Source organism: Gekko japonicus, unplaced genomic scaffold, assembly GCF_001447785.1.
Source record: "Gekko japonicus isolate JY-2015 unplaced genomic scaffold, Gekko_japonicus_V1.1 scaffold642, whole genome shotgun sequence".
Taxonomy (NCBI): Eukaryota; Metazoa; Chordata; class Lepidosauria; order Squamata; family Gekkonidae; genus Gekko; species Gekko japonicus.
Genome location: NW_015159727.1, coordinates 781,155 through 808,165, shown reverse-complemented (window position 1 = coordinate 808,165; position 27,011 = coordinate 781,155). Strand labels below are relative to the sequence as shown.

At 43.7% G+C, this 27,011-nt stretch overlaps 1 protein-coding gene across 1 annotated transcript in view; it reads left to right on the top strand.

Moving 5' to 3' along the window:
- Positions 1 to 27,011, top strand: part of MAP2K6 (mitogen-activated protein kinase kinase 6) — a 132,827-nt gene that overhangs the window by 104,941 nt on the left and 875 nt on the right. The window contains exons 6-12 of the mRNA XM_015425597.1: positions 4,036 to 4,152; positions 5,242 to 5,293; positions 8,877 to 9,004; positions 9,231 to 9,308; positions 12,179 to 12,318; positions 20,715 to 20,760; positions 26,987 to 27,007. Of these exons, the coding sequence (XP_015281083.1) occupies positions 4,036 to 4,152; positions 5,242 to 5,293; positions 8,877 to 9,004; positions 9,231 to 9,308; positions 12,179 to 12,318; positions 20,715 to 20,760; positions 26,987 to 27,007 (582 nt within the window). The remainder of the gene's footprint in view (positions 1 to 4,035; positions 4,153 to 5,241; positions 5,294 to 8,876; positions 9,005 to 9,230; positions 9,309 to 12,178; positions 12,319 to 20,714; positions 20,761 to 26,986; positions 27,008 to 27,011) is intronic.

The following is a 27,011-nucleotide window of genomic DNA, read 5'->3' as shown; positions in this document are numbered from 1 at the left end:
CTCGCAGACCCTACTTTGAAGCTCTAACTGCTGGCTTTCATAGGGTGGCTGCTGATGAATGGTAGCAAGCAGCCGAAGCTAGGTGAGTCATGCAAATCAGGGGGGACCTGGCAACCCTAGACTATTGTCTCCCTGGAGAAAATGGCTGCTTTGGAGGGTGGACTCTGTGGCGTTATACCCAGCTGAGGCCTCTCCTTCCCAAACCCAGCCCTCCTTAGAGAACACCACAAAATCTCTAGAAATCCCCCAGCCTGGCACTGGCAACTCTTGTGAGGCCTGGCCCCAAGGCTCCCTCCCTCCCTGAAAGGCCAAAATAGGCCAGGAAAGGGCCCTTCCCCCACCTTTTGACAGAGCCAGTTAGAAGCCCACCCCCCCGAACATTCTAATCTCTCACCATTGATGTCTGGAGTTAGATCCCTGCAGAGGCCATTTCAAAAGGTTTTGGGGGAAATTCAGCCATCCCTGAAGGGATTTTTTTTAGTTTTTGGATTTTTCTACAAACCCAGGAAGTCTACTGACTATGTAGGAAAAGCTGTTGGGGGAGAGTGAGCCCCCTGTTGGTGGAAATAAGTATCCACACAGAGAAAAAAAAACTCTGGGTAATAGAATAAGGGTTAGTACCTTGGTTTTATTGAAGTTAATTTCTAAATATTCTTTGACTCCAAAATCATAAAACTTATTTATATTTTCACTAAACCTGCGAGAGTATGGGCTAATAAAAATAGATCATCTGCATATGCTAAATAAGGTACAGGCTGACCACTTAGCTGAGGAGAACAGGGTCTACAGTCCTGGCTAGGATGAAAATCATTTTTACATATATTAAATAAATGTGTGGCCAAGATACAGCCCTGCCTAGCACCTCTTCTTACCCTGATTGTGTTCAAGAGCGTAGAGCTACCTGGTATATGAATCTGGAGAATATTTTGAAATTATAGATTCCTAATAAGTGTCAGCAATCTGCCAGGCATACCCATGTTAAAAAGTTTATTCCAAAGTCTAATGAGAGAGATAGAATGGAATATACCACAGAGATCAATAAATGAAGACTAAGTACACCGCCTGCACCTTTTGTATACTTATTCACTAAAGAAGTAACATGAAACAAAGATGCAAGCAGGAAGGTTTTTTCCTAAATCCATATTGGGCATTGTTTAAGATGTTTGAGTCCTCCATCCATACCTTCAGCCTGCTGGCTAAATGGCTAGCATAAAGCTTGCCTATAACAGAAAGTAAGCTTATAGGGCGGTAGTTAGCTGGAACGTCTTTTGTTCCTTTTTTGAAAAATCGAGTTATAATTGCTCATTTCAAACTATCAGGTATTTCTCCAGTCTGATTTACCTCACTAAATAATGGTGCTGGGAAGGAAGCCCACCAATCTGGGTCATGTTTAAGTAATTCAGGGGGAATCTAATCACAACCTGGTGACTTCCCAGTTTTAAAGATTGTAGTAGACTAACTACTTCCTTTTTTGAGACGTCTGGCCAGCTTGGAAACGTTGAACTCTTTCTGTTAAGTGGGATATCGAGTTTATCCCTAGCTGTCGCAAAGACTTTTTCATAATGCTGTTCCCACAGAGGGGGGAACGGGAGGTACATGATCTACTTAAGAGTTAGAGGTCTTATGTTCATGCCAGAAGTCTGTAAGCTTCATTTTTTTAAGCAAGAGATATTATTTTTGAGCATTCTTTCTTACAGAATTAAACTACTTTACCTGTCCAAAACTGTTTTAGTCAAAATTGGAGCAAAAAAGTTGATTAGAGCCGGATGGGAGGAGTATGCAGACGAAATTACAGTACTGGGAGTTTTGGATGTTGCTGACACAATCCAATTCACTTCTTCTTTCCTCATTATTTCCCTAGCTTCTATTTCCCCCCCCCCCCAATTTACTCCTAATTGTAGACATTGAATGTCCTACTTTTGTTTTGCACAATGTAGAGGTTTTGGCGGGGATGGAATTTGCTTTAGCCCAATAAATCCTTCAGAAAGTGAGCACTTCCTCAAGGAAGCTAGTCAGGCCCTGATGATTCCCCCCCCCCCTTGTAGTCAGAAGTGGCTAGGAATCTATAAACCCCCATAAACATGTGAACATGCTAGGGTTGCCAAATCCGAAGTTCTTACCTTCAGACTGATATGGGGAATTAGCTTGCATTTTTATACAAGGAGTGCAAAACCAGGATCTTTTACCTAAAGAGGCCACTGTGAGTAGTGAGTTTCAGCAAGAAAAAGGATGACAGAAAACAGATTTAAAGATTTAAAATAACATGGTGTTTATTGAGGGATTTGGTACAATAGTATGTGTGTGTGTGTGTGTGTGTGTGTATGTGTGTGTTGGGAGGGGGACTTATCCTAAGCAAGTCAATCAATCAATCAATAGACCTTTAATGGCATATACAACATTAAAATCAGAGACAGTACATGACACAATCAGCTAAAAGTCTGAGATAATTATAAAATCATAAAACGGAGTTTCCCACGTTTTTCACTCTTATCACATCAACTAAAAAATTGGCCACTGCCACAGTAATCTCTACTGTTGTATCATTCAATAGAATTTGACATTTTATTTTTAGGAAGGTGATGTTTACCCTGCAACCAAGTATTTAACCATTTTTCCCTAGCAGATGCATGCAACGAACAGTCTAACACTATGTGATCAATTGAATCAAGAGAGATAGAGCCGCAGTCACATCTCCGTTCGTGCTTAGGAATATTTTGAAACCTACCATACAGTATTTTTGATGGAAAGGCATTTACTCGTGCAAGGGAGAAAGCTCTTCGATGGCTAGGACTAAAGTACTAACAAATACTTAATCAAACCACAGATAAATAGCATGTTCTTTACCCAAACTAACAATATAACAGCAACAACCAAAAATCAATCAGGGCTGAGTTCCTTTTTAAGCTAAAGGGGTAAATATGGGGAATAGGACAGAGGAGAAGTGGAATCCATTCGGTTAGAGGTGTCAAGTCTTTCGGATGTGAGGTCTTTGTAGCAGAAGGGAGCAAAGTCTCATCTCTTTATGTAGTGCAGTGTGGGCTTGAAAAAAAAATGGAGAATGGCCAAGATGGGGAGCAAAGAATATACTTGTCCTAGTCTGTGTAGAAATGTGGATGGAAAAAGAAAGGATTGTTGGGAGCCTGATTTGCAGTCTAATTTGTAGCCAGGATCAGACTAGGATTTCTGGCTCTGAAGCCAGGCTAGCTATACTGTTTTAGACCGATAGCATTGCAACAGGGGATGAAGGAATACTTGGGAGTCTGAAAACTTATCAGGAGAAAACTATACAACTAATTAAATTACTGGGGAAAGGCAGCAGGAAGGAAAGTTTTCGATTGAATTATAGTTCAGAATTACAACGATGCTGAGTCATATATATTCAGGTGGACCTTTAGGACAATAGAAACATTTGAATTGGAGGTTCCAGGCTGTCACAGGACACTTAACATCTCAATTGTGTTAGTGGTCAGTGATTGCATACCATGTAAAAGACAATACGGGGAGTGGCCTGGTGTGGCCTAGTTGTTTTCATCCTGTTGACACCCTTGTACTCCCTGATTTCTTCCATAAGGGCTTCCTTAAAAGTTGATGTCGCTGCAAGATCCATTAGAGCCGCAAAACATAGAGATTGCTCCCCATACTCTGTGCTTGGGCTGCACAGGGTTACATGTGCAGTACATACATTCAGGCCGGATGGGAGGAGTATGCAGACAAAGGGTGGAGGGTGGCAACATCTTTAAAGGTTTGATGGTGACTATGAGGGAAATACAATAGTTATACACTGAGACTTAATTCTTGGAGACAATGAACCATATGAATAAAACTGTATCCTAGAATGGAATTGAAACAAGAAAATAGTGTGCAATTTAAGCCCCAATCAAGGTTTGGCCCTTTGAGAATGTTAATATGCTATAATATCTGATAGCACATAATTAAACATGAAATTATAGAAACTGGGAAACATTGTCATGCTCTTGATGGAAAGGATGGTGGTGGTAACAGTTCATTCATGCTGGCAACCTTGTATTTCTCTAGGGAGATGTGTGGATCTGTATGGAACTCATGGACACATCACTGGACAAATTCTACAAACAAGTATTAGACAAAGGCTTAACGATTCCTGAAGACATCCTAGGAAAAATAGCTGTCTCAGTGAGTTTTTCTTCTAATCCTCTTCTAGAGGGGTTTAGTGTCCTTTCCCACTTTTACTGAGATTAGTTTAGCCCACATTTGTCTATCAGGTGTTACTATACATAAATGTAAAAGTAGATGACGAAGCAACGGCAGCTGCTTCTCTTTAGAGGTTTGTTTATTAATGAGCTACATTTCCTTAGAGTAACCTGGAATGTGAGGAAAACAACAGACTTTATGACAGTGGTGGTGGTGGTGGTGAAGAGTCTTACGGAAATAATGTTAGAGAAAGGTGAGTTTGGGGAGACTCAGTAGGAAAGAAATTATGGTAATAATTACTAATTGTGGTTCTTCTGCATCATGCATAGTCTGGTCCTTGGCTACAAAGGAGAAGTACTATTAGGGAGGCAGCTTGAATACAGGTGGTATCTGTGTATGTGGAAAATCTGAAGGGTGCAAGAGGTCTGGAATTCTATGATCCCTTGGAACTCAGCCATCAAGTTTCTAAATAGAGATGCAAGAAGTTGGGTGCACCCTGATCCTGGAAAGTTGTTCCAGTCAGTCTCTATTTTGAACATGCTCCTAAGGGTTGTTGGAACAAAAATGATTACTATGAATCATGGCGCACCCTCCTCCTTCCACTCTCTTGTCTGTTAATTGTCAATATGCCAAACTTAAGACTGTCTCCACACCAGCTTAGTGTTTAAAGGAGTGTGAACTTGTGGCCTGACTGTAGGGTTGCCAAATGTAAAAAACCTACCGGCGGGGGAGTGTCCTGCTGCTCCGGGAGCCGTTCGGGACTGCGTGTGCGCGCGCCGCCGGAGCGTCACCGGAAGTGACGTCACACGCTGGGCGGGGCCATGTCATTTGAGGGGGAAACTCTTTGTTTCCCCCTCAAATGGCGTGGCCCCGCCCCCAGCGTACGACGTCACTTCCGGTGACGCGCATGCCGGGGAGGGGTTTCCCCCGGGCCCCGATTCCCCGGCGTTGGGGAACGGAGCCTCCGGGGCGGGGGATTTCCGCCCTACCGGAGGAGTTGGCAGCCCTACCTGACTGTGATCCTGTTGCTTCAGTCAGTTACAGTTCACTCTTTGTTCGTTGTGTTTTCAGATTGTAAAAGCACTAGAACATCTACATAGCAAGCTCTCTGTAATTCACCGAGGTAAGGATGGCGGCTGTTGCATGTTCTAACAGATCCTGGAAGTAGTGGAAGTATAGTATGTTTGGTGCTGTATTTGATTAGCTACAAAATCGCACAAACATAGCTTTTGTCCTCTGTTCAAACATCTAGGTACCCAATGCTTGGGTGTCTGCACCTGTTTTCTGGGCACAGTTCATGGTGCTGGTTTTGATGCCTCAGTACAGTACAGCCTTATTTGACCTCTTAACAGGTCAGTGGACTCAAAGAGCATGTGGGGCAACTTGGGAGTCTGCAGCAGAAGAGGGGAATTGGCAGAAATTGCCCAATGCTGCTCTTCTGCAAATGGAAAAAGGGTCTGGTTCAAGGAGGTGCTACTGCATCAGTAGAATGATACCAGAGGATCCAAGCCTTTGCTGTCCCAGACCTGCATCTGTGATTGGGTTAGAACTGTACTGACATACATTATAGATAGATTGTAAAGATTACTGAGGTGAGTTAATGTGAAGCATTTTAACTCGTAAGAAAATCTGTGGAAATGCTGTTGGGTTACTATTGTTGTTCATTTGGGAAATTTCTATGTCACCTTTCCAGGTAACCTGCCTGAGGCAGTTAACAAAATAAAACACAACAAAAACATAAAACATAATGGAAGATATTGAAACCCAGCATTCCCAAACAGTAAGAGCGTAAAAGAATTTAAGACATGGAGCACCTTAAGATACAGGCCCGTGGCCAGGATTTTTTAAATAGGGGGGGCCTTTTAAAAAGTTGGAGGGCACTAAAATTTGTGGCCTCCCCCCACTTCTCCCTCAAAACATTTAAAGGATCCTTTTAAATGCTTTAGGGGAGAAGCGGGGGCCGCGTGCCTGCACTCCAAGTGCGCCTGCACTCTAAGCACCCCCCCCCATTTAGTTGCTTTTCTCCTCCTTTTCACCCTGACTGCCTTTCTCCCCTGTGGGGACTCACAGCAGCCCCCATCCTGCTCCTCGCCCCCTTTTATCCTCACATCAACCGTGCAAGGTAGGTCAGGTGGCTCTGGCCACCCTGCCTCGGATTCTGGCTGGAGACGGAGAGCCTTGCCACCGGGCTGGCCATCTGCACAGACCCCTCGCCAGAGGCCCCTCGGGCAGCAGAGGTGAGGCCGCACCGGCTCGAGGGCCCGCTGGCACCCCTGCAGAGGCTGCTGCGGATCTCTCCCCACCTCCGGCTGGTGGCGCAGGACTGCTTTGCAACGGACCAGCCTGGGCAAAGGCTGCCGGTCGGCCTTGGCACAGTTGGTGCACCTGGGGCACTCCTGCTGCTTAGCCTGCGCAGGTGGAAGGGAGGACAGCCAGCCCGGGCCTGGGGCATCGGAGGGTTTTCTTCTCAGGCTGCGTCTTCTCCAGGATCGCTGCTGCTTGGGGGGGGGGGGGAGGCAAGCTGCATGTTGGATTTCCAGGGCCGGGAGGGTCTGGCCTGGAAATGGGCAGCTTGCTCCCCTGGAAGGCATTTTTTCCAACAGATGGCAGCCCCACCTCACGGGCCACAGGCTCCACAGGGCTTGAGGGCCTCCCCTCCCTTCTCCCTCCTTTTAAATACTTTGGGGGAGAAGCGGGGCCACGCATCTGCACTCCAAGCAGCAAATTCGTGGCTTGGAGTGCAGGCGCTCGCGGCCTCCCCCTGCTTCTTCTCAAAAGTTGTGAGGTCTTGAGAGGAAGTTGAGGGGGGTGGGGGAATTCTATAGCAATAATCTCTTAAGATGGCTCTTAAACATTTCTCAGGCTAAAAACAGAATAAAAACATTTTTTGCAAGCATTCAGCTGCTAAATTGAAATTCTGGGTGAACAGAAACAGTGAAAATAGTGTAAGTACCAGTTGAAACTGAAGTGGAAAGGCATTCTTCAGATGAGATTCCACCACTGAAAAAGCCTTCTGTTTGGTTACCTCCTGCCTCACCTCTGAATGTAAGGGTATATAGAGCAGGGCTGGTGAGGAGGATCTTTTTAATAGAAACTTTATTAAAATTTCACAGAATAACAAGTAAAACATCAAATCATAACATTAATGACCACATACAGTAATATTATATAAAATAGTAATACAGAATGGTTGCTTCAATATGAAAGTACTTGAAATTTTACTACATTTTAGTTGATGGGTTGGATGGTATGGGAGGAAGTACCCTTCAAGGTAAGAACCAGCACTTTGAATTGTGCCCAGAAACAGATCTGACCCAGGGCAGATGATCCCTGTAGCCATGATTATTTTGCACACCCCTATTATGCTTTTCAGTATGATTTGTAAGCTGCATTGTTATATGTGGGTGGGTAGAGCTGTTCTCCGGAGGACAAGTCTACCAATATAGTGGACTAGAGTGAGTAGACCTGTTCTCTGGAGGACAGGTCTACCAATTTAGTGGAAAGGGGTGGGTAAAATTCGACTTGATTCTGTTTTATCTTATAATGTTTAAATTATTCTTAAAATATAGTTGAAATTTAATTTAAAATAATTTATTCTGAGATTTTTTTTGAGGTTATGGAAGTAATCTAATTTACATGTCAAATGTAGACTCACAATTGTAATGCTGCTAGCTTTTTTCTCTCACGAGGTAGAATTTCTGCTCACAACACTGTGGAGCTTAGAGGGAACATTGCCTGTATCCCACCTCTGACAATAGCCTGGCTGCTGCATTTTGGACCAACTGCAGTTTCTGGACCATTTTCAAAGGCAACCCCACATAGAGTGCATTACAATAATCTAACCTTGATTTAATGAGAGTTTGGGTCATCATGGCCAGATCAGTACTATAGCTTGAAAAATAATAATCTGTTGTATTGATTTCCATAGTTTTCCATTTTAAGTGTGGAGATATTTTGTATACTTGGTCTTGCAATAAAAGTTAATGTTACCAAGTACTGTTCATGATAAAGATACCTTTATAGCAGTGAAGTGTTACACTCAGTCCCAGTTAACTTCTACCAAGATAAAAATCAGGAGCTAGCCTCAAGAGTATACAGTCTTCTCTGCAGCCCTTCCCTTACCTAAACCAAATGCTTTGTCTTACTTCTAACCCAGGATCTGAACTCTGTCTCTTAAATGAATCACCTGTATCCCCCGTTAATCAGAGTGTTTTAGCAGGGGCAGGACAACTTGGGCCAGGCAGAGGAGAGACTCGGGGAGGGGTACTTTCCTGAAGCTGACTCCTTATTTCTTAGCTGTGGTTTATGAGGGAGCCAGAATTTTCTTCAAACTGACTATTCCTCTAAGAATTCTATAACAATTTTGGTTGGAACAAGTGCCAACTTTGATCCTATGAGACCAAGGAAACAGCAGGTCTCTGAAATCCTGGGATTTTGAGTTGAATTGTGTTTATTGACCCCTGGTCACTCAATAATAACCAAGCTTTGACTAGGTATTGCACTGCTGTTGCACTGTAGCTGTCATTTGCATCTGGCTTGCCATGTCCACACAGGAGAATCCAATTACAAATGACTGCAGCAGTGCAAGAACCAGAGCACTGTCTAGCAATATGTGGATATTGCCTTTGTATGCTTCCATTTCTGCCATGACCCACTCGCTGCGAACAACAGGTTTGTAATCAATGTCTGTGTGTTCCACCTTGCAGATGTAAAACCATCCAATGTACTGATAAATACACTGGGACAGGTAAAAATGTGTGACTTTGGAATTAGTGGTTACCTCGTTGACTCCGTGGCTAAAACAATGGATGCTGGCTGCAAACCTTACATGGCAGTAAGTGCAAAGTCTTGGGACATCTTCAATGCAATCTTATTCAGGTGCTCAAAACTGTATTGCTTAACTCTATAAATTTACAGGGGCTGATGATTTTGAGAATCTGGGTCCTCGGGCCCTGTTTTTAGCCCTAGACTGATTTCATGCATAGATTAGTCGCTGTTGTTATAATTTCCTGGAAATTCAAAATTATGTTTCAATCTGTGTTTATCTTTCTTCTCCCTAGCCTGAAAGAATCAACCCAGAATTTAACCAAAAGGGATACAGCGTCAAATCTGATATTTGGAGCCTGGGAATTACAATGGTATTATTATGTTACTGTTACAAAGGCCTAGTAACTACATCTGTTGATTAACTAGGAATATTTCCGTTCTCACTCACTCTACTGGTTGAAAGTATTTTGTAATCCAGACCTAGCTGAGACTAACAAACCATTATAAATTCCACATCTGTCCTGTTTAAAAGGCAGAACACTCAGTAAAAATAAAAGGCAGAACACTCAGTAAAATGCAGAACACTGGTCTTGTTGAACGCACGGGCCTTAGAATTTTGTATGTTCAGAAATAGTGATGGATGGGACGTGTGTGTGTGTGTGTGTGTTTCTTGTTGCCTCCATCAGAGACCTGCTTCTGGTTATGTCCTTTTTTTCAATTTTTACCTCTTGACCAATAGACTATGAATAACCCTGAGAAGGTTGTGGTAGTAGCCAAGCACTGCCTATCAGAAAGGCAGGGTGATAAAACTCCCAGGTAGGTATAATAGGATATGAAGAAGTGTGTGTGAGAGAGGGAAGGGGAGAAGACGTCACTGTTAAGGATCATTTTGAAGGTATATTAACAGCGGTTTTCTGACTTTCTACCATCAGGGACACCCTGTGAATTGCCGAGGATTCTTAGGATGGGGGAGGGCTGTAGTTATATTCACGTGGGGAACAAGACCATACACTGAACATGAGTCAGCAGTGTGATGCGGTGGCTAAAAAGGCAAATGTGATTTGGGCTGTATCAACAGAAGTATAGTGTCCAGATCACATGAAGTGATGGTATCGCTTTACTCTGTTCTGGTTAGACCTCACCTAGAGTATTGTGTTCAGTTTTGGGCTCCACAATTTAAGAAGGATATAGAAAAGCCGGAACGTATCCAGAGAAGGGCAGTGAAGTTGATTAGGGGTTTGGAGACCAAGTCCTATGAGGAAAGGTTGAAGGAGCTGTATATGTTTAGCCTGGAGAGGCAACGACTGAGAGGTGATATGATAACCATCTTCAAGTACTTGAAGGGCTGTCATATAGATGGTGCGGAGTTGTTTTCTGTTGCCTCAGAAAATTGGACCAGAAAATTGAAATAAGAAGAGTTTTCAACTAAACATTAGGAAGAACTTCCTGACAGAATGGTTTCTCAGTGGAGCAGGCTTCCTCAGGAGGTGGTGGGCTCTCCTTCTTTGGAGGTTTTTAAATAGAGGCTAGATGGCAGATCATGAGAGAGAGGGCAGGAAGTGCTTAGTTCTTGTGGCCCTTTCTTACACGCCCAGGGAAATGCTGATTGCCATTTTGGAGTCAGGAAGCAATTTTTCTCCAGGCCAGTTTGGCTGGAGATTCTGGAGGTTTTTTGTCATCTTCTGGGCGTGGAACAGTGTCAGTGTGTGTGTGTGTGTGGGGGTGGGTGGGTATTTGTGAATTCCCTGCATTGTGCAGGGGGTTGGACTAGATGACCCTGGAGGTTCCTTCCAGCTCTATGATTCTAAGCCTGGCCTGTTCAGCCCCGGTTGTCTCACCATGTGAGTTGAAAGTGTACATGAGAATACACACAGTGTTTTCTCATAGTACCTGAGAAGATTATAAGTAATGCCCAAGCTTTTATGAGGGAAGCTGTATCTTATTACCAGTCTTCTCATCTGAAGAACTTCCAATAATCTTCTGAGAAACACTGTGGAAAGGATACCTCAGCATGTATATACAATACATTTCAAAGGAGCAGTTTTAAAACTGGCTGGTTTTAAAACAGTGTGACACTTTTTTTTGGTTAAGGCTGAGCAGGTTGTTTTGCTGCTATTTTCTTGTAAGACTAAACTTGTTATTTTGAACTAATTGTCGAAAGTGTAGTGTCCCCCCCAAGAGTTCAAACTTTGTGCAATGGCAGCTTCTCTTGTTTCTTTTCATCACTAGTAAACCAAATTATTTTGAAGTAAACCCCCCCTGTGTTTAGATGGAAACTACTAATTCTAGGTGCTTCAGAATGTGTAGAGTGGGAAGATAGACCTAGCAGTTCGAAAGCAAGAAATTACAAGTAGATAAATAGGTACTGCTTTGTTGGAAAGGTAACAGCGTTCTGTGTGCCTCGGTGTCTAGTCATGCTGGCCACATGACCACGGAAACGTCTTCAGACAGTGCTGGCTCTTCAGCTTGGAAATGGAGATGAGCACCGCCCCCTAGAGTCAGATTCAACTAGCTTTCGAGCAAGGGAAACCTTTACATATGAATGCTAGCTTACCCCCTAAAGTTGCAGGTTTGGTTGTGGTAAGTTTGATCAATTTTGTAAATTTAGAACAGGGTTCTGGTACCTGTTGAACAGCAGTGTAAATTGAGGAGGGGGGGGGGTAATAACAGATAGCAGCCATTCTCCAGCATAGTCAGGTGGGAATGTTGATGTCTCCTTCTTTTAATGCTTCAGAAAGATGTGGAGGAGTTAGAGTACCTGTGTGTGTGTGTCTGTGTGTGTGTGTAAACTAGAAGAAACATAGCACACTGTGGCAGTACTTTACCTCTGTACTTGTTCAGTTGGCACTGTGCCTGCAGTAGGGCATTTGGCATTCTCAACAACCATAAAGTTTCTGTTGGCAGCAGAATTGTTGCAACAGCCTGGATGGGTGGGGTGGAGAGAGAGCCATGGCACTCTTCATTTTTCAGGGAGGCTGTGGGTACATGACACCAACAAGTAGAACAAGCCTTACAAACTACTGCTTTAATATTCCCAGAGACATGCTGACTCCACGGGCTTGTGCAGACTGTGCCTCAGAGGCACCTTCTGAGCCCACAGGGTGTAATTGTAGGAACCGCCCACAGATGGCAGCATAAGCTAAATTTATTAAGAATATGTGATCATCCTGGGAAGTGTTGTGTTTTGGTTATTGAAAATAAATTGTCTTTGTGTTTCCATTTCTGCCCCTCACCCATCTAGACTGAGTTGGCAATCTTGCGGTTTCCATATGATTCTTGGGGGACGCCATTCCAGCAGCTCAAACAGGTGGTAGAGGAGCCATCACCACAGCTCCCAGCGGACACGTTCTCATCAGAGTTCGTTGATTTTACCTCACAGTGGTAAGCTAGCCTTGGGAAAACCTTTTACACTCTCCCTCCCAAATTCCTGCCATGAATATTGCTTGTTCTTGTAAACCTGAGCCTAGATCATAGAAAGCAAGGCAATAGTCCGGTCATGCAGCCTAAAAGTTGATCTCCTCTCCTAGCATGAGTTCTGGGTGCGAAAGACTGGAAGATTACTTCTTAAAGGGGTTACTTGGAATTATGATGGCACTTGGGCATGAATAAACTTGTGAGTTTTCTCATGTGTATGAATCCTTGACAGTAATTCTAAGCTTTCCCTAGGAAAGAGCTCGTTTTCCTAGGAAGAAGGTAATCATATATAGTACTATTATAGTGCCTTTGAGTGTGGAAAACATTTCACGTATGTTATTGTGTTGTAATCCTTACAACAACTCTGTGTGGTAGATCCAGTGAGAGAGTAGCTTGTCTAAGGCTGCCTAGTGACTTCAGGAAGAAGCAGGATTTGAACCAAGAGAGTCTTAAAGCTTGCTGGCTTGGCTGCTGTACTTCGGAGTTGTATACAACAGTTGCTAAGGGAAACAGTTCTTTCCTTCCCCCTCTCCAGATCTTAAGTCAGGAGAAATATTGGCAACATGCTTTCCCCCTTGCATTGTTCTCTGTCTTGTATGACTTAATAGGGCTGGAATATTTGTGAGCACCTTTTACCTGTGTCCTTGCAGGCCTGATTGTTATATAGTTGTTCCCTGCTGGCACTGCAGCTGCATTGTGCTGTCATAAAACCCCCTTGGGTCTGGATTACTCGTCCCCTGGGCCGACATTAAAAGTGCGCAGAGCTTGAAGAATCACTGGTCTTCTGCTGTGTTGCACTTAGAGAACTTTTTTTTTTTTGCCCTTTGAAGGGCTCCCTATGGATTAGTGTGAAGACAGATGCAACACTGGCTTATGGGAGAAGATATCTTAAGAGTCACTGAAGTGTTTTGGATGTCCATGTGGCAAAACGGAAAATATATGTATTACTGCCTTTTTGGAGTAGTGGTGGCATCTAGTGGTGATTTTACGCTAATACAATGTATCTGAGGAAGCATGCATGCACACGAAAGCGCATCCCTTGGATAAAATTTTGTTGGCCTTAAAACTCAAAGTTTGTTCTACTGCTTCAGACCAACATGGCTGCCTACCTGAATGCAAAATTATTATTGTTGCTGTGCTTATTATGATTGTTGTTGTTGTTGTTGTTGTTGTTATTAGCAGGGACCATTGAGGGTGGCTGGTAAAAATGCTTGGTCTGCCTCATAGATCAGATTTTGGGTTAAAACCTTTGCAGGATTGGGTTGATGGGCAGGCTGTCAGGCAGCATAATTCCATTTCCCCCTCAGACATTTTAAAGTAGTGAGAGAGCAGATACATATCAAATGTCCTTCTAAAAGCATGGTGAGGAGACTTGTTTCGGTCTACAAATTTCTTTGTCAGAATGCTTAACTAGTCAGTCTGTACTCACCTGCAGCTGCTGAGGGTATGGCCATGACCCTTGCCATGGAAGTAACTCCATTGTTTTGAAAAAGCAAAAGCTGTTGAGGGAATTTGGCAAAGTACATGTGTATACGTCAGCTAGCTCTACTTCCATGTTTTCTTCCTGTGCTTAGATGTGTGTGTCTGGGTGAACTTTCCTGAAGGAATGAATGTTTCCTGTAGCTTTCAGGCACTGTCATGCTGACTGTCTACGTGGGAAGCTAGGCAGTATGTCGGAGTTCTAAGCCTTCTTTCTTTCCGGAAAGATGCCTTGTTCAGTGTCTGTGCAGTTGTGGGTGAGGAGAGAGGACAAAAGTTTAACATGGAGCTATCCCTCGGATATATCTGCATTAAGACAACCTGTAGTCTGGGACCTGTTTGATTTTATTCCAGTATTTTATGGAACGACTATGGTAGGCAGTTGATGAGAATGAAATGAAGGAAGGAAAGAAAAGAAAAGAAAAGTAAAGTAAAAGGCTGTCATCAAAAGGGAATGTAGCCATTGGGATCCTGAGGGTTGCCTCAGTGGTTGGGCCTCCTCTTGACAAAGTGGATTGTCTGCCTTTCAGTGTTACTTGGTAGCATTCCTCTTTCATTCTTTTTTGAGTACGTTCCCCTCAGATCTCCATTTAGAGCCACTTGGGAGTGTTCTTGTGCCAGTCATTTTCAGTACTGGCCTGTGCTTGCTAGGTGTATAGGAAAAAGATGTTGTGCATGGTGATCAAAGAAATCCTGGTAGCTCAATTAATATAAAAGAAAATACAAGTACTGGGGATTGAAGGCCAGCTGAAGGAAATTGCCATGTGGAAGGTGATTTCAGAGGTTGATTTGTGGTCAGTGATGGGAAACATCATCTCAGACTCTTCCCACACATCCTCCTTCTGTTCATTTCTAATTCCTTTCTTGTTTTAGGCGGCATTTTAGCCACACTCTCTGCTGTAAATAATACCTGAAGTGGCATGCAGTGTTAAAACAAAATGTAACATAAATGTAATATTAAAACATAGCATTTAAAAAAGGATGGACACAACAGTACAGGAAGAAAAGAGCTACAACGGGGGTGTGACTGGCTGAAAGCTTAAGGAGTTTAAGTACAATCCTGAATAAGATAAAATAAAAGGCAAGGCATAACATAACATAAAATTCACTAAAGTCATACAGAACACAGGCATCCAACATGTGGCCCATGGGCCTAATGAAGCCGCCTGAGATTTTTAATAATAATTTCTTTGAGCTGTTAAAGTTTAATTGCATCACAGTTGAATCATGAACCTGGGGCATTATGCAGATATGCCAACAAAAGGAAAGTAGGTATGCATCTAGCCTCCAATGTCCTTAATTCATGTTTGTGTCGCATCCAATATATGCCACATGTGGAGACCCTCTTCTCTGATATTCAGTGGTGATGCTGCCACATTGAGTGGCTAAGATTGGGGATGGGTGCATGATGCATAACCTCATAGAACATTTGGTCCACTATGAAAAACTTGGATGCTACAACATAGAACATCCACTGAAAAATATATATCAGATGATAATGGAAAGCAGTACAAAAGGAGCCATAGGGCAGAAGAAGTTAAAAAAAGTCTACAATAGTAATTGTACATCATTTAAAACCCTGGAAAAATAAAAACTCCTGGCTAAATGGAGGAACATGCACTCTTTGGGATATTGTTCCCATATCATTTAAGGATTTACATGCTATGACCAGTATCTTAAATTTTTGTTTGAAAATTAACTGGCAGCTAGTAGAGCACACTTGAACACATGAAGCTGCCTTATACTGAGTCAGATTGTTGGTCTATCAAAGCCAGTATTGTCTCCTCTGACTGGCAGCGGCTTTCCAGGGACTCAGGCTGAGGTATTCCAGGGTTGGGGATAGAGAGTGGCGGTAGGAGAGCGGGTGTTGTCCCGCCACCCTTTGGTGTGCAGGGTGCCCCAAGAGGCAATCCTCTCTCCTATGTTGTTCAACATCTATCTGCACCCTCTTGCCCAGGTGGTGCAGAGTTTCTGGCTGGGTTGTCACCAGGACGCTGATGACACCCAGCTGTATTTGTTGATTGACAGCCAGGTGGCTGTTGCCCCATCTAATTTGGCTGTGGGATTGGAGATTGTGGCTGCATGGTTGAAACAGTGCTGGCTGAGACTGAATCCCTTAAAGACAGAGGTCCTCTTGTGGCCGGGGGGTGGGTGGGGAGCAATCTGAGGTTGGGGTGTCAACTCCGAATGCTTGACAGCATGCTGCTGATACCAACAACAACCATCAGGAACTTGGGTGTGCTCCTGGACTCCTTTTTATCAGTGGAGGCCCAGGTAGCACATGCTGCCAGACTGGCACTTTTCCAACTTTGCCAGATCAGGCAACTTCCCTCTACCTGTCCAGCACCAACTGCGCCACAGTGATCCACTCAGCGGTCACCTCAAGACTGGACTACAGTAACTGACTCTACGTAGGGCTACAATTGAGGCTGACCCAGAAATTACAGTTGGGTACCAAATCCATTTCAAGGTTTTGGTTTTGACTTTCATAGCCCTTAATGGGCTGGGACTAACCTACCTACAGGACTGCCTCACCCGGTATGCCCCCTGAAGAGCTCTATGCTCGGGAGAGCAAAACTTACTCAAGATCCCTGGCCCAAAAGAAGTCCAGCTGTTCTCAACTGGGACCAGGGTCTTTTCAGCCCCAGCTTGGTGGAACTCTCTCCTTAGTAACATCCGCACTCTGCAGGCCCTTGCTCAGTTCCACAGGGCATGTAAAAGGGCTATGTTCCACCAGGCCTAAGGTTGAGGACAGCAACAGTTCCTGACCATGGCTTCCAACTGCAGTACTAATCTCCCCCGTTATGTGATCCACCCATGGAGGGAGCGACGTTATATGCATGCCATTGATTGTTGAAGGACGTATGCTGTATGTTCTTTTATTCATTTAGTCATTGTTTTTATTTTTATTATTATTATTTTACTATTTTTCATTTTTTTTCAATTTTACTATTATTAATTTATTCATTGTTTTAAACTGCTCATGTTTGCTATGAGGTACAGTGCCCTGAGCCCTCTGGGGGAGGGCTGTTTAGAAATTTAGATGATGATGATTTCATAGAAGATATTACCTGGTCTTTTAAACTGGAAGTATCAGGGATTGAAACTGCAGCCTTCTACATGCAAAGCAGATGCTCTACCACTCACCTGTATTGGATGAAAAGGAGAAGTAAATTTGTGTCATCAGCTTATTCAGCTGAGACTGAATCTGGAGAAGACGGAGGTTCTGTGGCTGGGGGGGAAGGGCTCCCGGACTGGGGTTTCAGTTTCCAGCCTTTGACGGGGTGCCATTAACACCAATGCACTCTGTCGGGAGCCTTGGTATGACCTTGGATGCTTCCTTGTTCATGGAGGCACAGGTCACCAGTACTGCCAGACTGGCGTTTTCACCTACGCCAGGCACGGCTGCTGGCCCCTTTCCTGTCACCCCCTGACCTGGCCACAGTAATCGATGCAGGGATCATCTCCAGACTGGACTACTGTAACTCGCTTTATGATGGCCTGCCCTTAAGACTGACCCAAAAGCTGCAACTGGTTGAGAATGCGGCGGTGCAAGTCCTCGCGGGAATGCCATGGACAGAACCTATACAACCTGTGCTGCGCCAGCTACACTGGTTACCGGTGGAGTACCGAGTCAGGTTCAAGGTATTAGTGTTGACTTTTAAGGTCTTGAGCAGTCAGGGACCCAAGTACCTTCAGGACTGCCTCCTCCAATATGTCCCCAGAAGAGCACTGAGATCCGCTGATACCAACTTACTGGGGATCCCCAGCCCTAGGGAGGTCTGACTGTCCTCCACCAGGGCCAGGGCCTTTTTGGTCCTGGCCCCGGCCTGATGGAAATCTCTGCTGAATAACATCAGGGCCCTGTGGGATCTGATGCAATTCCGCAGGGCCTGTAAGGCAGAGATGTTCTGCCAGGCTTTTGGCTGAGGACAGCAACAGTTAAAACCGGCATCCTCCTTTTAAAAAACACTTTTGGCCCCGTGTTCCCTTCTCCACCCTGCTGCACAGAGAGCATGGCAGCTGGCAAAAAGGATTGATCGCCATCTGGACTGGTTGTTTTATTAGTGCACTGTAATTTATCATGTTGATTGTATTTTATCTGTTTTAATGCCATAAATCGCCCAGAGCGATCCAGAAATCTTAATAATAATAATAATAATAACAACAATCATAATAATAATGACTCCTTACCCCCACATTTCCAGATGACCTATCACAGAGAGTTCCTGTAGGTGTTAAACAGGGATGGAGAGAAGGTGGAATCTTGTAGGACCCATAGCATAGGTGCCATAGGGTCACGCAATAATATCCCCACACCACCTTTCACTTCCAGTTTGTTAGAGAGGAGTGTTACCATCAGAGATACCCACCCCAGATAGCCAGTCCAGAATGGTATCATCGTCAAAGGCATCAGTAGACCCTGAATAACCCTGGAGAGCCAACAGTGGTGTGCTTACCTTGTCTTTTTCTGGACTAAGTCTGTCAAGATGACCAAGGCCATTTCATTTCCAAAACTGGGTCAGAAGCTAGACTGAGATGATCGTGATAATTTGTTTCATCCAAGAAGAGCTGCACATCACCACCCATTTGAACATGGTTGCTGCAAAAGGATATATTGGTATATGGAAGACAGGTGTTAAGATCATTCAGGTCCAGGAAGAGCTTTTTTATGGCTGCCTTTTTAAAAATGCATGGGACCACAGTGGCTCAGAGGTTAAGATGCTGAGCTGCAGACCGGAAGGTCAGTAGCTCAGCAGTTCGAGACCCTAGTGCCGTGTGATGGAGTGAGCTCCTGTCTCTGGCCCCAGCTCCTACCAACCTAAGAGCTTGAAAGGAAGAAATTGCAAGTAGGTAAATAGGTACCGCTTCGGTGGGAAGGTAACAGCGTTGTGCCTTGGCATTTAGTCATGCCAGCCACATGACCACAGAAAAGTCTTTGGAGAGTGTTGGCTCTTCGGCTTGGAAACAGGATGAGCACCACCCTCTAGCATCGGATTCGACTGGCTTTCGAGCAAGAGAAACCTTTACCTTTTATAAATGCATCCTGGACCAAGCTGGTTATTTGTCTTTGGCATGATGTATTGAAGGTCAAAGAAGACGGGGACGGCAAAGGATGAGATGGTTAGACAGTGTCATAGATGCAACAAACATGAAATTGAGCAAACTTCAGAGGACGGCGGAAGACCGGAAGGCCTGGCGTTATCTGGTCCATGGGGTCGCAAAGAGTCGGACTCGACTGTGTGACTGAACAACAACAACAACATTGAACTGACACAGGTTAAGATTGCACATAGGAGTGGTAGGGTGCATCTCTCCAAGCAATTTGTCAGCATTCTCGTATCCTAAAATTCTTCTGAGCCACTGCAGCTAGGCTGTGCTCAGCATATGCTATGTTCTGTATATGCATGATTTTTTTTAAAGTCTGGAAAAATGTCGTATCAGTTTGGAATAAAGCATGAGTTAAGGCACTTTTGTCAGTGGAACAGAACATCTCTGCATCCCCCCACCTTCCTGCTGCAACCCACCAAGCTTCCCAGAGCGCTGCTTCCTGGGGATAGGGAACCCTCAAGAATAGTCAGGTTTCTTCCCTATATGTTGAATTAATTTATGCAGAGTAAGAAAACAGCATAACTAGAACCTGATCTTTCTTTTGGGTTGGCTTTGATTCAGATTTTGTACAGTCTCTCCCTCTTCTGTCAGTTTTGGTAAGGAAAGGCAATGTCTGTGTGAATCACTGGTCTTTGTCATTACACAGCATAAGAGTTTTCCGTAAACCTGAGTTCAGAGATAATGTAACAAGAAATTGGCAGGAAATATCCCTTCAGTAAGCATCCTTCACTTCCTCCCTGGCTTGGCAAATCCCAGAAGAGGGTGTGTTTATTATAGCTGATGATCACACTTTTGTTTCTCTCAGTGTGACACTATACCTCCTTCCCCTCTCTGCTAAAGCATGTGTACGTGTCAAAATCCTTTCAAGTCACTTCAAGCATCTTCCCCATAAATACCGTGTCAGGAAGTAAGTTCCTATTACATCCTGTCTTCAAAGCTATTTTCTGCCGGAGGGAGACGGAAATAAATAATATTTTACCCATTTACCTCACTCTCCCCTCACAGACAAACTTTGCCATTGTAGTAAAGCTATTTAGAGAAAGGATGATGATCATGATCCTTAAGAGCAATTGTAATACCAAGATATATGTCCTGGTGAAGGGTTAAGCAGAGCAAAGATGAAGGGAAGGTAATGTGACCAAGTGTTCTTCAATGCCAATAAATTAATGTTATATACATCTGTTTGTCCCATGAGAAACATCTTCAGATGGAGAATAGTGGGGCTGGAAATGTCCTGAAAAAGAAAGGCGTATTTAAACTACAACCATTCAGCAATTTCACAACATTTGAACTGTCATGGTCTCCCCACAAGAATTTTGGTGAAAATGCTGGAAATAATCAGTAGAATTGACAGAATTGTGGTTCCTAAATTCTATCTGCCCAGGGCTTTGTCTTTTTGTCTTCCATACAGCTTTCACCCCTTCCTGAAGGAGATCATATGACACCTCAGTCTATCAAAAGAGGCAAAGTTGCCCTGATATGTTTTGTCTTTTAATTCCCTAAAATGAAATACAGAAGCATTATCAAGACTGTTCCCAAATGTTATTTCCCAGTATTTGTTGAGAGTGCCATGGCTAGGATGTTTCATTTATTATTATTCTCTTCCTAATCAGTATACCATAATCTGTTTCTTATGAGGCTTTTGGTACTGAGCAAGTATTCTTCTCCTCCCCCCCCAGGGGGGGGGGTTTGTCACTGATATATGCTGTGGGTTTTTTAAAATTTTTGTTATATTGAATAAAATATATAATTGTCCTTTTTTTTCTTTAAAGCTTAAAGAAGAATTCTGAAGAAAGGCCAACATACCCTGAACTAATGGTGAGTTTGTCTCAATGCAGACACAGCAGGGGTAGTCCTAAAATCATGGTTCAGAGAAAGTGTTGTTCTGGTGGTCAGATTGTGGATTCTGGTTCATTGTTTGCCATCAGCATGTGATAAAGACTTTTCCTTAATAGCATTTTTTGTTATTTGATGTACACTTAGAATGGGATCAGTCTGAGGATCTTAAAAGTATGTTTTCATGCAAAAATGATGCAGTTGTTGCTTCGCCACTGCATGGAGTCCAGCTACCTCAACATTGCATTTTTCCAGCTATTTTTGTTGTTCAGTCGCACAGTCGAGTCCGACTCCTCGCGACCCCATGGACCAGATCTCGCCAGGCCTTCCTGTCTTCTGCCGTCCTCTGAAGTTTGCTCAACTTCATGTTCGTTGCATCTATGACACTGTCTAACCATCTCATCCTTTGCCGTCCCCGTCTTCTTTGACCTTCATATAGTTCAATATTTTATCACCAGGAAAAGCCTCTTCCCTGCACTTACATCTTAATTGTCGTATTGATCGCAGTGTGGAATGCAGCTGTATGACTGTCAAAGGTTGTAAGACTACCATTCCTGTGTCCTTGTCATTTTGTAAAATATACATAAAGTTAATTTTTTTTCTTTAAAAAAAATCCCAAGAGGCGAGACAGTGCCATAATGCACTTAACCCAAACAATCATTTTGTAAATCCAAGACTTTATCAGGTGAGACAGAAGACACACACACACTTCATCCATCCCCAGTTTCATTTTGGGACATACTCCAAGGCATGTAATCCCTGCAGCAGCAGTTCTCAACTTTTATGCCTTCAAGGGAATTTTCCACCTTATCTGCAGAGGATCTTTTGGGCATACATGAACACACACATATATGGGACTTCTGCGCATTGCATGTCATCTACCATATGAGGATAATAATGCTGACATAGCCTGTGGCAGCAATGTAAAAATTACAGTAAGCTACATATTTAACGTGTTTTGAACACCTGAGAATACTGTAGAAGCAGGGCTATTTTGGGGCAGGAACGCACAGGAATGGAGTTCCGGCTGGCTCCTGAGTTGGCCACGCCCAGCAGGAACTCATTAGCATAATAGGGCACACCCAACAGCAGAAACTCATTAGGATTGGCTACATTAGGGGTGTGTGGCCTAAAATGCAAAGGAGTTCCTGCTACAAAAAAAGCCCTGGGTTTTGACAACAAACAAGGTAAACAGAATAAGAAGCAAACGGTGGGTGTGGCTGGATGACCACACTTCTGGTAACATGGGAGTGTGGCCTCATATGCTAATGACCTGTGCTGTCAGGGGTGTGGCCTAATACACTAAAGAGTTTCTGCTGTTGGGTGTGGCCAATTATACTAATGAGTTCCTGCTGGGCTTTTTCTACAAAAAAAGCCCTGTGTAGAAGTGTGACATAATAGTATTAGTGAAGTCTTAGCTATCATAATTCTGTGCACTCAGTACCTTTGCAAGGCTGCACCCTGGATAGAAGTCAGCAAGCTAGCTTTCAGGGAAGATTGTCTACCATAACTGATAATCTCATTAGTCAAAAAGTCACTGCATTACAGACATTCAAAACCCAAAAAACTCCTGTGATGATAGCCAACATTTTCACATTCTCTTCTCTGAAGCACCTGTGGAGCAGATTTATCCAGCTGTGAGGGTGTCTTGCTCTCCCCCCCCCCCTCCATGAAGGGTATCTTGCTTGTCTTTATACTTGGCACTCAGGTTACAATGACTCTGCAATGCCTCAGGTCAGCCACCACTTTAATGGCTCTTATTAAAGAGTGGGTTTGTTTCCTGTTGTCTTTCAAGTTTCTTAACAATTTACTGGAAATACTCTGCACGTCTATTTAAAAATGAAAATAATACTAGCATGTTAAGAAATTTCTGTGGCATTTCTGCACCATGGTCTGTAATGCCATTATGACAGGCTATATATAGATCTGCTTTTATGAACGGCTTTGTAGGCATAGAAAGGCCTGGATCCTTCCTTCCTTCCTTCCTTCCTTCCTTCCTTCCTTCCTTCCTTCCTTCCTTCCTTCCTCCTTCCTTCCTTCCTTCCTTCCTTCCTTCCTTCCTTCCTTCCTTCCTTCCTTTCTCTCTTTTTCTCTCTTTTTCTCTCTTTTTCTCTCTTTCTTTCTCTCTCTCTTTTTCTCTCTTTCTTTCTCTCTTTTTCTCTCTTTCTTTCTCTCTTTCTTTCTCTCTCTCTTTCTCTCTCTCTTTCTTTCCATATATTTAGACTCTCCCCCCACCCCTTTTGAATAGTGTTGTTTTACCAGGTGGCTTTTTAGCACTTGCAGGGTTCACCAGGGTAGATTATGAGGAAAGCGAGCTGCTACAGCCAAATGCCTGTTGGCAACCCTGCGCATTTCTGTTGAATTAGGATGTTGGATCACCTTTCAAACCTATCTCAACATTGTGGTATTTTATGGCTGACATTAATGTTGCAAGGTCCTGTGGTTTTGGACCCCCCCACCCCCTTTCCCATGGCAGTAGACATTGTGGTACTGGAACAGGCTAGCCTTCTTACGCCAAGACTGCTTCCTTGCTTTTCTGTGCAGTTGAGGTTTGAGATGGAAAATGAGAGGGTGACTCAGCCACTGAGAAAGAAAGTCTAATTTTCTTATTTGAACTCTCATTTCTCCTGCTTTATGCAGCGGTTTTCAGAATGCATGTGGGAGAACTCTGGGTTTTTTTGGAAGGTTATGAGGGGTTCCCCAATAAGAATATCATTAGTGGCAGACAAACTTCCCAGAAGGACTGATTTTCCAAAAGGATGTTGGTGGGAAACTGGTGGGCAACAGGCCCAGTAGCTAAACTGATAACTTTAATAAACTGACTCTGCTCCATAGAGCACATCCTGGGGACATAGAGGGGTGTGCTGCCATTTGCAACATAGAGGGGTGTGCTGTCAAACAGTTGTTCCTCAGCAGCCATGCAGAACTTTTTGAGAACAGGTTTGCAAGTATCTTTCTTTCATGTACATTATTCAGATTTCTACTCTCCATTCTTCTGGGTAACCAAGTTGATTTCAAGCAGGGCATGGTATTTTGAAACTAGCAGTGCAATTCTATGCGGAGTTACTCTAGTTTAAACTCATAGGGTTCAGTGGCTAGTCTGGAGTAACTCTGCATAGTATTGTACTATAGATGATGTGGAGATGCACCAAACCAAATGAGTTTCGTAGGTTTCTTTTTCCTAATGTGGCCTGTCAAGTAACAAGGCCATGGAGGCCAGAATAAGGTGCACATATATCTACAGATATATGTGCCGCATGATGGAGTGAGCTCCCATCTCTAGTTCCAGCTCCTGCCAACCTAGCAGTTCGAAAGCAAGACATTGAAAGTAGATAAATAGGTACCACTTCGGTGGGAAGGTAACAGCGTTCCGTGCGCCTTGGTGTTTAGTCATGCCGGCCACATGACCACGGAGACGTCTTTGGACAGCGCTGGCTCTTCAGCTTTGAAACGGAGATGAGCACTGCAACCCTAGAGTCGGATTCGACTGGCTTTCGAGCAAGGGAACCTTTACCTTTTTTTTATATCTACAGAAGGAATGATAGTAGTCTGCATATAAAATGTGTCAAAGAAAAGTAAGAGCTTAGATTGTTCTGCAATGTCTCCATTCACTGTTTTCCACATGACAGTGGGGGGAAGGATGGATAATGGAGTGGGGGATGCTAGTGGTGGCCTTCTGCTTTTTATGTTGAAAGATAAATTGGTGCCCACTCACCCTCAGTTATAGTTAGGTAGTTAACTGTGGCAGCCAGACCCTTGTAAATCTGGTAACCGCTTCCCCAGCTCAGACTCAGTATGCATACAAAATATACACAACATATAAAAGTTACTAAACATTCCCTCACTCTAGAGACAGATGATGCCCTGCTAATGCAGTGGAGCATAGAAGCAGTTACACCAACTTCTCATTGCCTGGTTCACTGCCAATGCTCCCTCTAAGCTGTGGAGTCTTGTGAGCAAAAATTCTGCTTTGTGAGCTACTGGCATTAAAGTTGTGAGCCAGCGATTTTGCTGCTGCATAAATTAGTTTGCTCTGGAGCCATCCTTCCTGAGCTAAGACAGAAATGTGTGAGCCAGAGGCTAAAAACTGTGAGCTAGCTCACACTAACTCAGCTTAGAGGGAACACTGCTCACTGCAACTTATTTCTAGGACAGCTTTTCTTTGTGTGGAAGAACTCTGAGGACTGATTCACATACTTCTCTGTTACGTACATTCTCCATGTTTGTCACTTAGTGTGGTTTCTGTACATGCTATTGCATGGGAATAGGTCCCACCTTTGTGAGCCATTACTTAATAGTCTTTCTCCCATCCTGGCTTGTACTGTCTGCATTTCCATGCCTTGGCAACCTAGAAGAGTGAGAGACAGATTGTTCAGTTTCTTCCTGATTTCTCATACACGAGAGCTGCACCTCCCCCACACACCATAACCCTCTGTCCAACTTTGTAACAACTTCACTTACTAATGGAAACTTGCATTTAGGAATTTATTTTAAGAAATTAAATAGATTCCCATTCTTCCTTTAGTGTTTTTATATTTATGACTCTTCCTTCACAAAAGAAGATGCATCGTTGTGATGCCTGTGCAGTCCCACATAAGAACATAAGAGAAGCCAATGTTGAATCAGGCCAGTGGCCCATCCAGTCCAACACTCTGTCACACAGTGGCCAAAAGTACCAGGTGCCATCAGAAGGTCCAGCAGTGGGGCCAGGACACTAAAAGCCCTCCCACTGTTGCCCCCCCCAAGCACCAAGAATACAGAGCATCACTTGCCCCAGACCGAGAGTCCCTATCTATACCTTGTGGCTAATAGCCACTGATGGACCTCTGCTCCATATGTTTATCCAGTTCCCTCTTGAAGCCGTCCATGCTTGTAGCCGCCACCACCTCCTGTGGCAGTGAATGCCACGTGTTAATCACTCTTTGGGTGATTAACCCATGGAAACTCTTTGGTTACTACACAGGCACAAGCCTACTACAGAAAGGTTTTTGAAGCTCAGAAGATGCCTGAGGGCACTCCATCCTCCCTCCCCCCCGTTTCCCACCCCACCTCTCACAGTGGGGCAGAGGGGCAGAGCACCCTTCCGATAGTTCTCTCTCCTGCTGCTGAGAGAGGTTCGTTTCCAGAAACTTTGTAGTTCTTCATCAGCACTAAACTATGAACAAGTCTACCACAATAAAGCCTCCGTAGACCCTCATGCCCTGAATATAGCATAAAAAGCTCTCTTTTAAAAAATGTAGGTTTTGTGGGTCAACAGCATGGGAAGGGGGGGGGTCAGAGCCAATGTTCCCTCTAAACTGTGGAATCTTGTGAGCAAAAATTATACTTTGTGAGCTACTGGCATTAAAGTTGAGAGCGAGCAATTTGGCTACTGCATAATTAGTTTGCTCTGGAGCCATCCTTCCTGAGCTAAGACAAACATGTGTGAGCCGGAGGCTAAACAAGTGTGAGCTAGCTCACACTAACTCAGCTTAGAGGGAACATTGGTCAGAGCACCCCCCAGGCATTTTTTGAGCTTCAAAAACCTTTCTGCGGTAGGCCTATGTATGCACACCCACGGGTGCCCACTCGATAGATACAGGAAAATGCAACCCTTATTTTCCCTTTGACTTCAGTCCAGTGGGTTTACTCCTGCACAGAATCCCTTCTCCATCCTGTATCATCAGGTCTGTATTTGGCACACATTGTGCATTTTGCTGTAGTTAAGTTGCTGAAATCAATACGGTTCTGTTACAAGTCCAATTTAAAAAATACCTGGGCAAGGGGAGAGCAGCAGCCTCAGTTACAGTGCTCGGGTATCAGTGAATATGGATAACGTCAAATTTCTTACCCTTGCTGTTTCAACCTATAGGTCCTCATTTGACCATCACTTCTCCTTTTGTGTGATTTCTTAAAAATAAATTGTGCCATTTTCTGTTCATTGAATTGTTATTTTTTTCAACATCGTTTGTGCATTAGTTGTATAATAAATGGTCTACATTGTGTATATAGATTGGATATAAAAACTGTAAAGCGTGCAAACAAATCTATAAAACCAACAATGAAAAGCTGGGAAACGGAAACATATTTTAAAAAAGTAAACAAATTTTAAAAGAAACAAAGGAAGGGACAGAACGTTTGGTCATTCCAAAATATTATCAGGGTTCAAACTGAAAATTTTAACATACCTTCTCTTGTCCTTTTTTTTCTTTTCTTCCCTCTTTTTTAGCAACACCCTTTCTTCACCCTACACG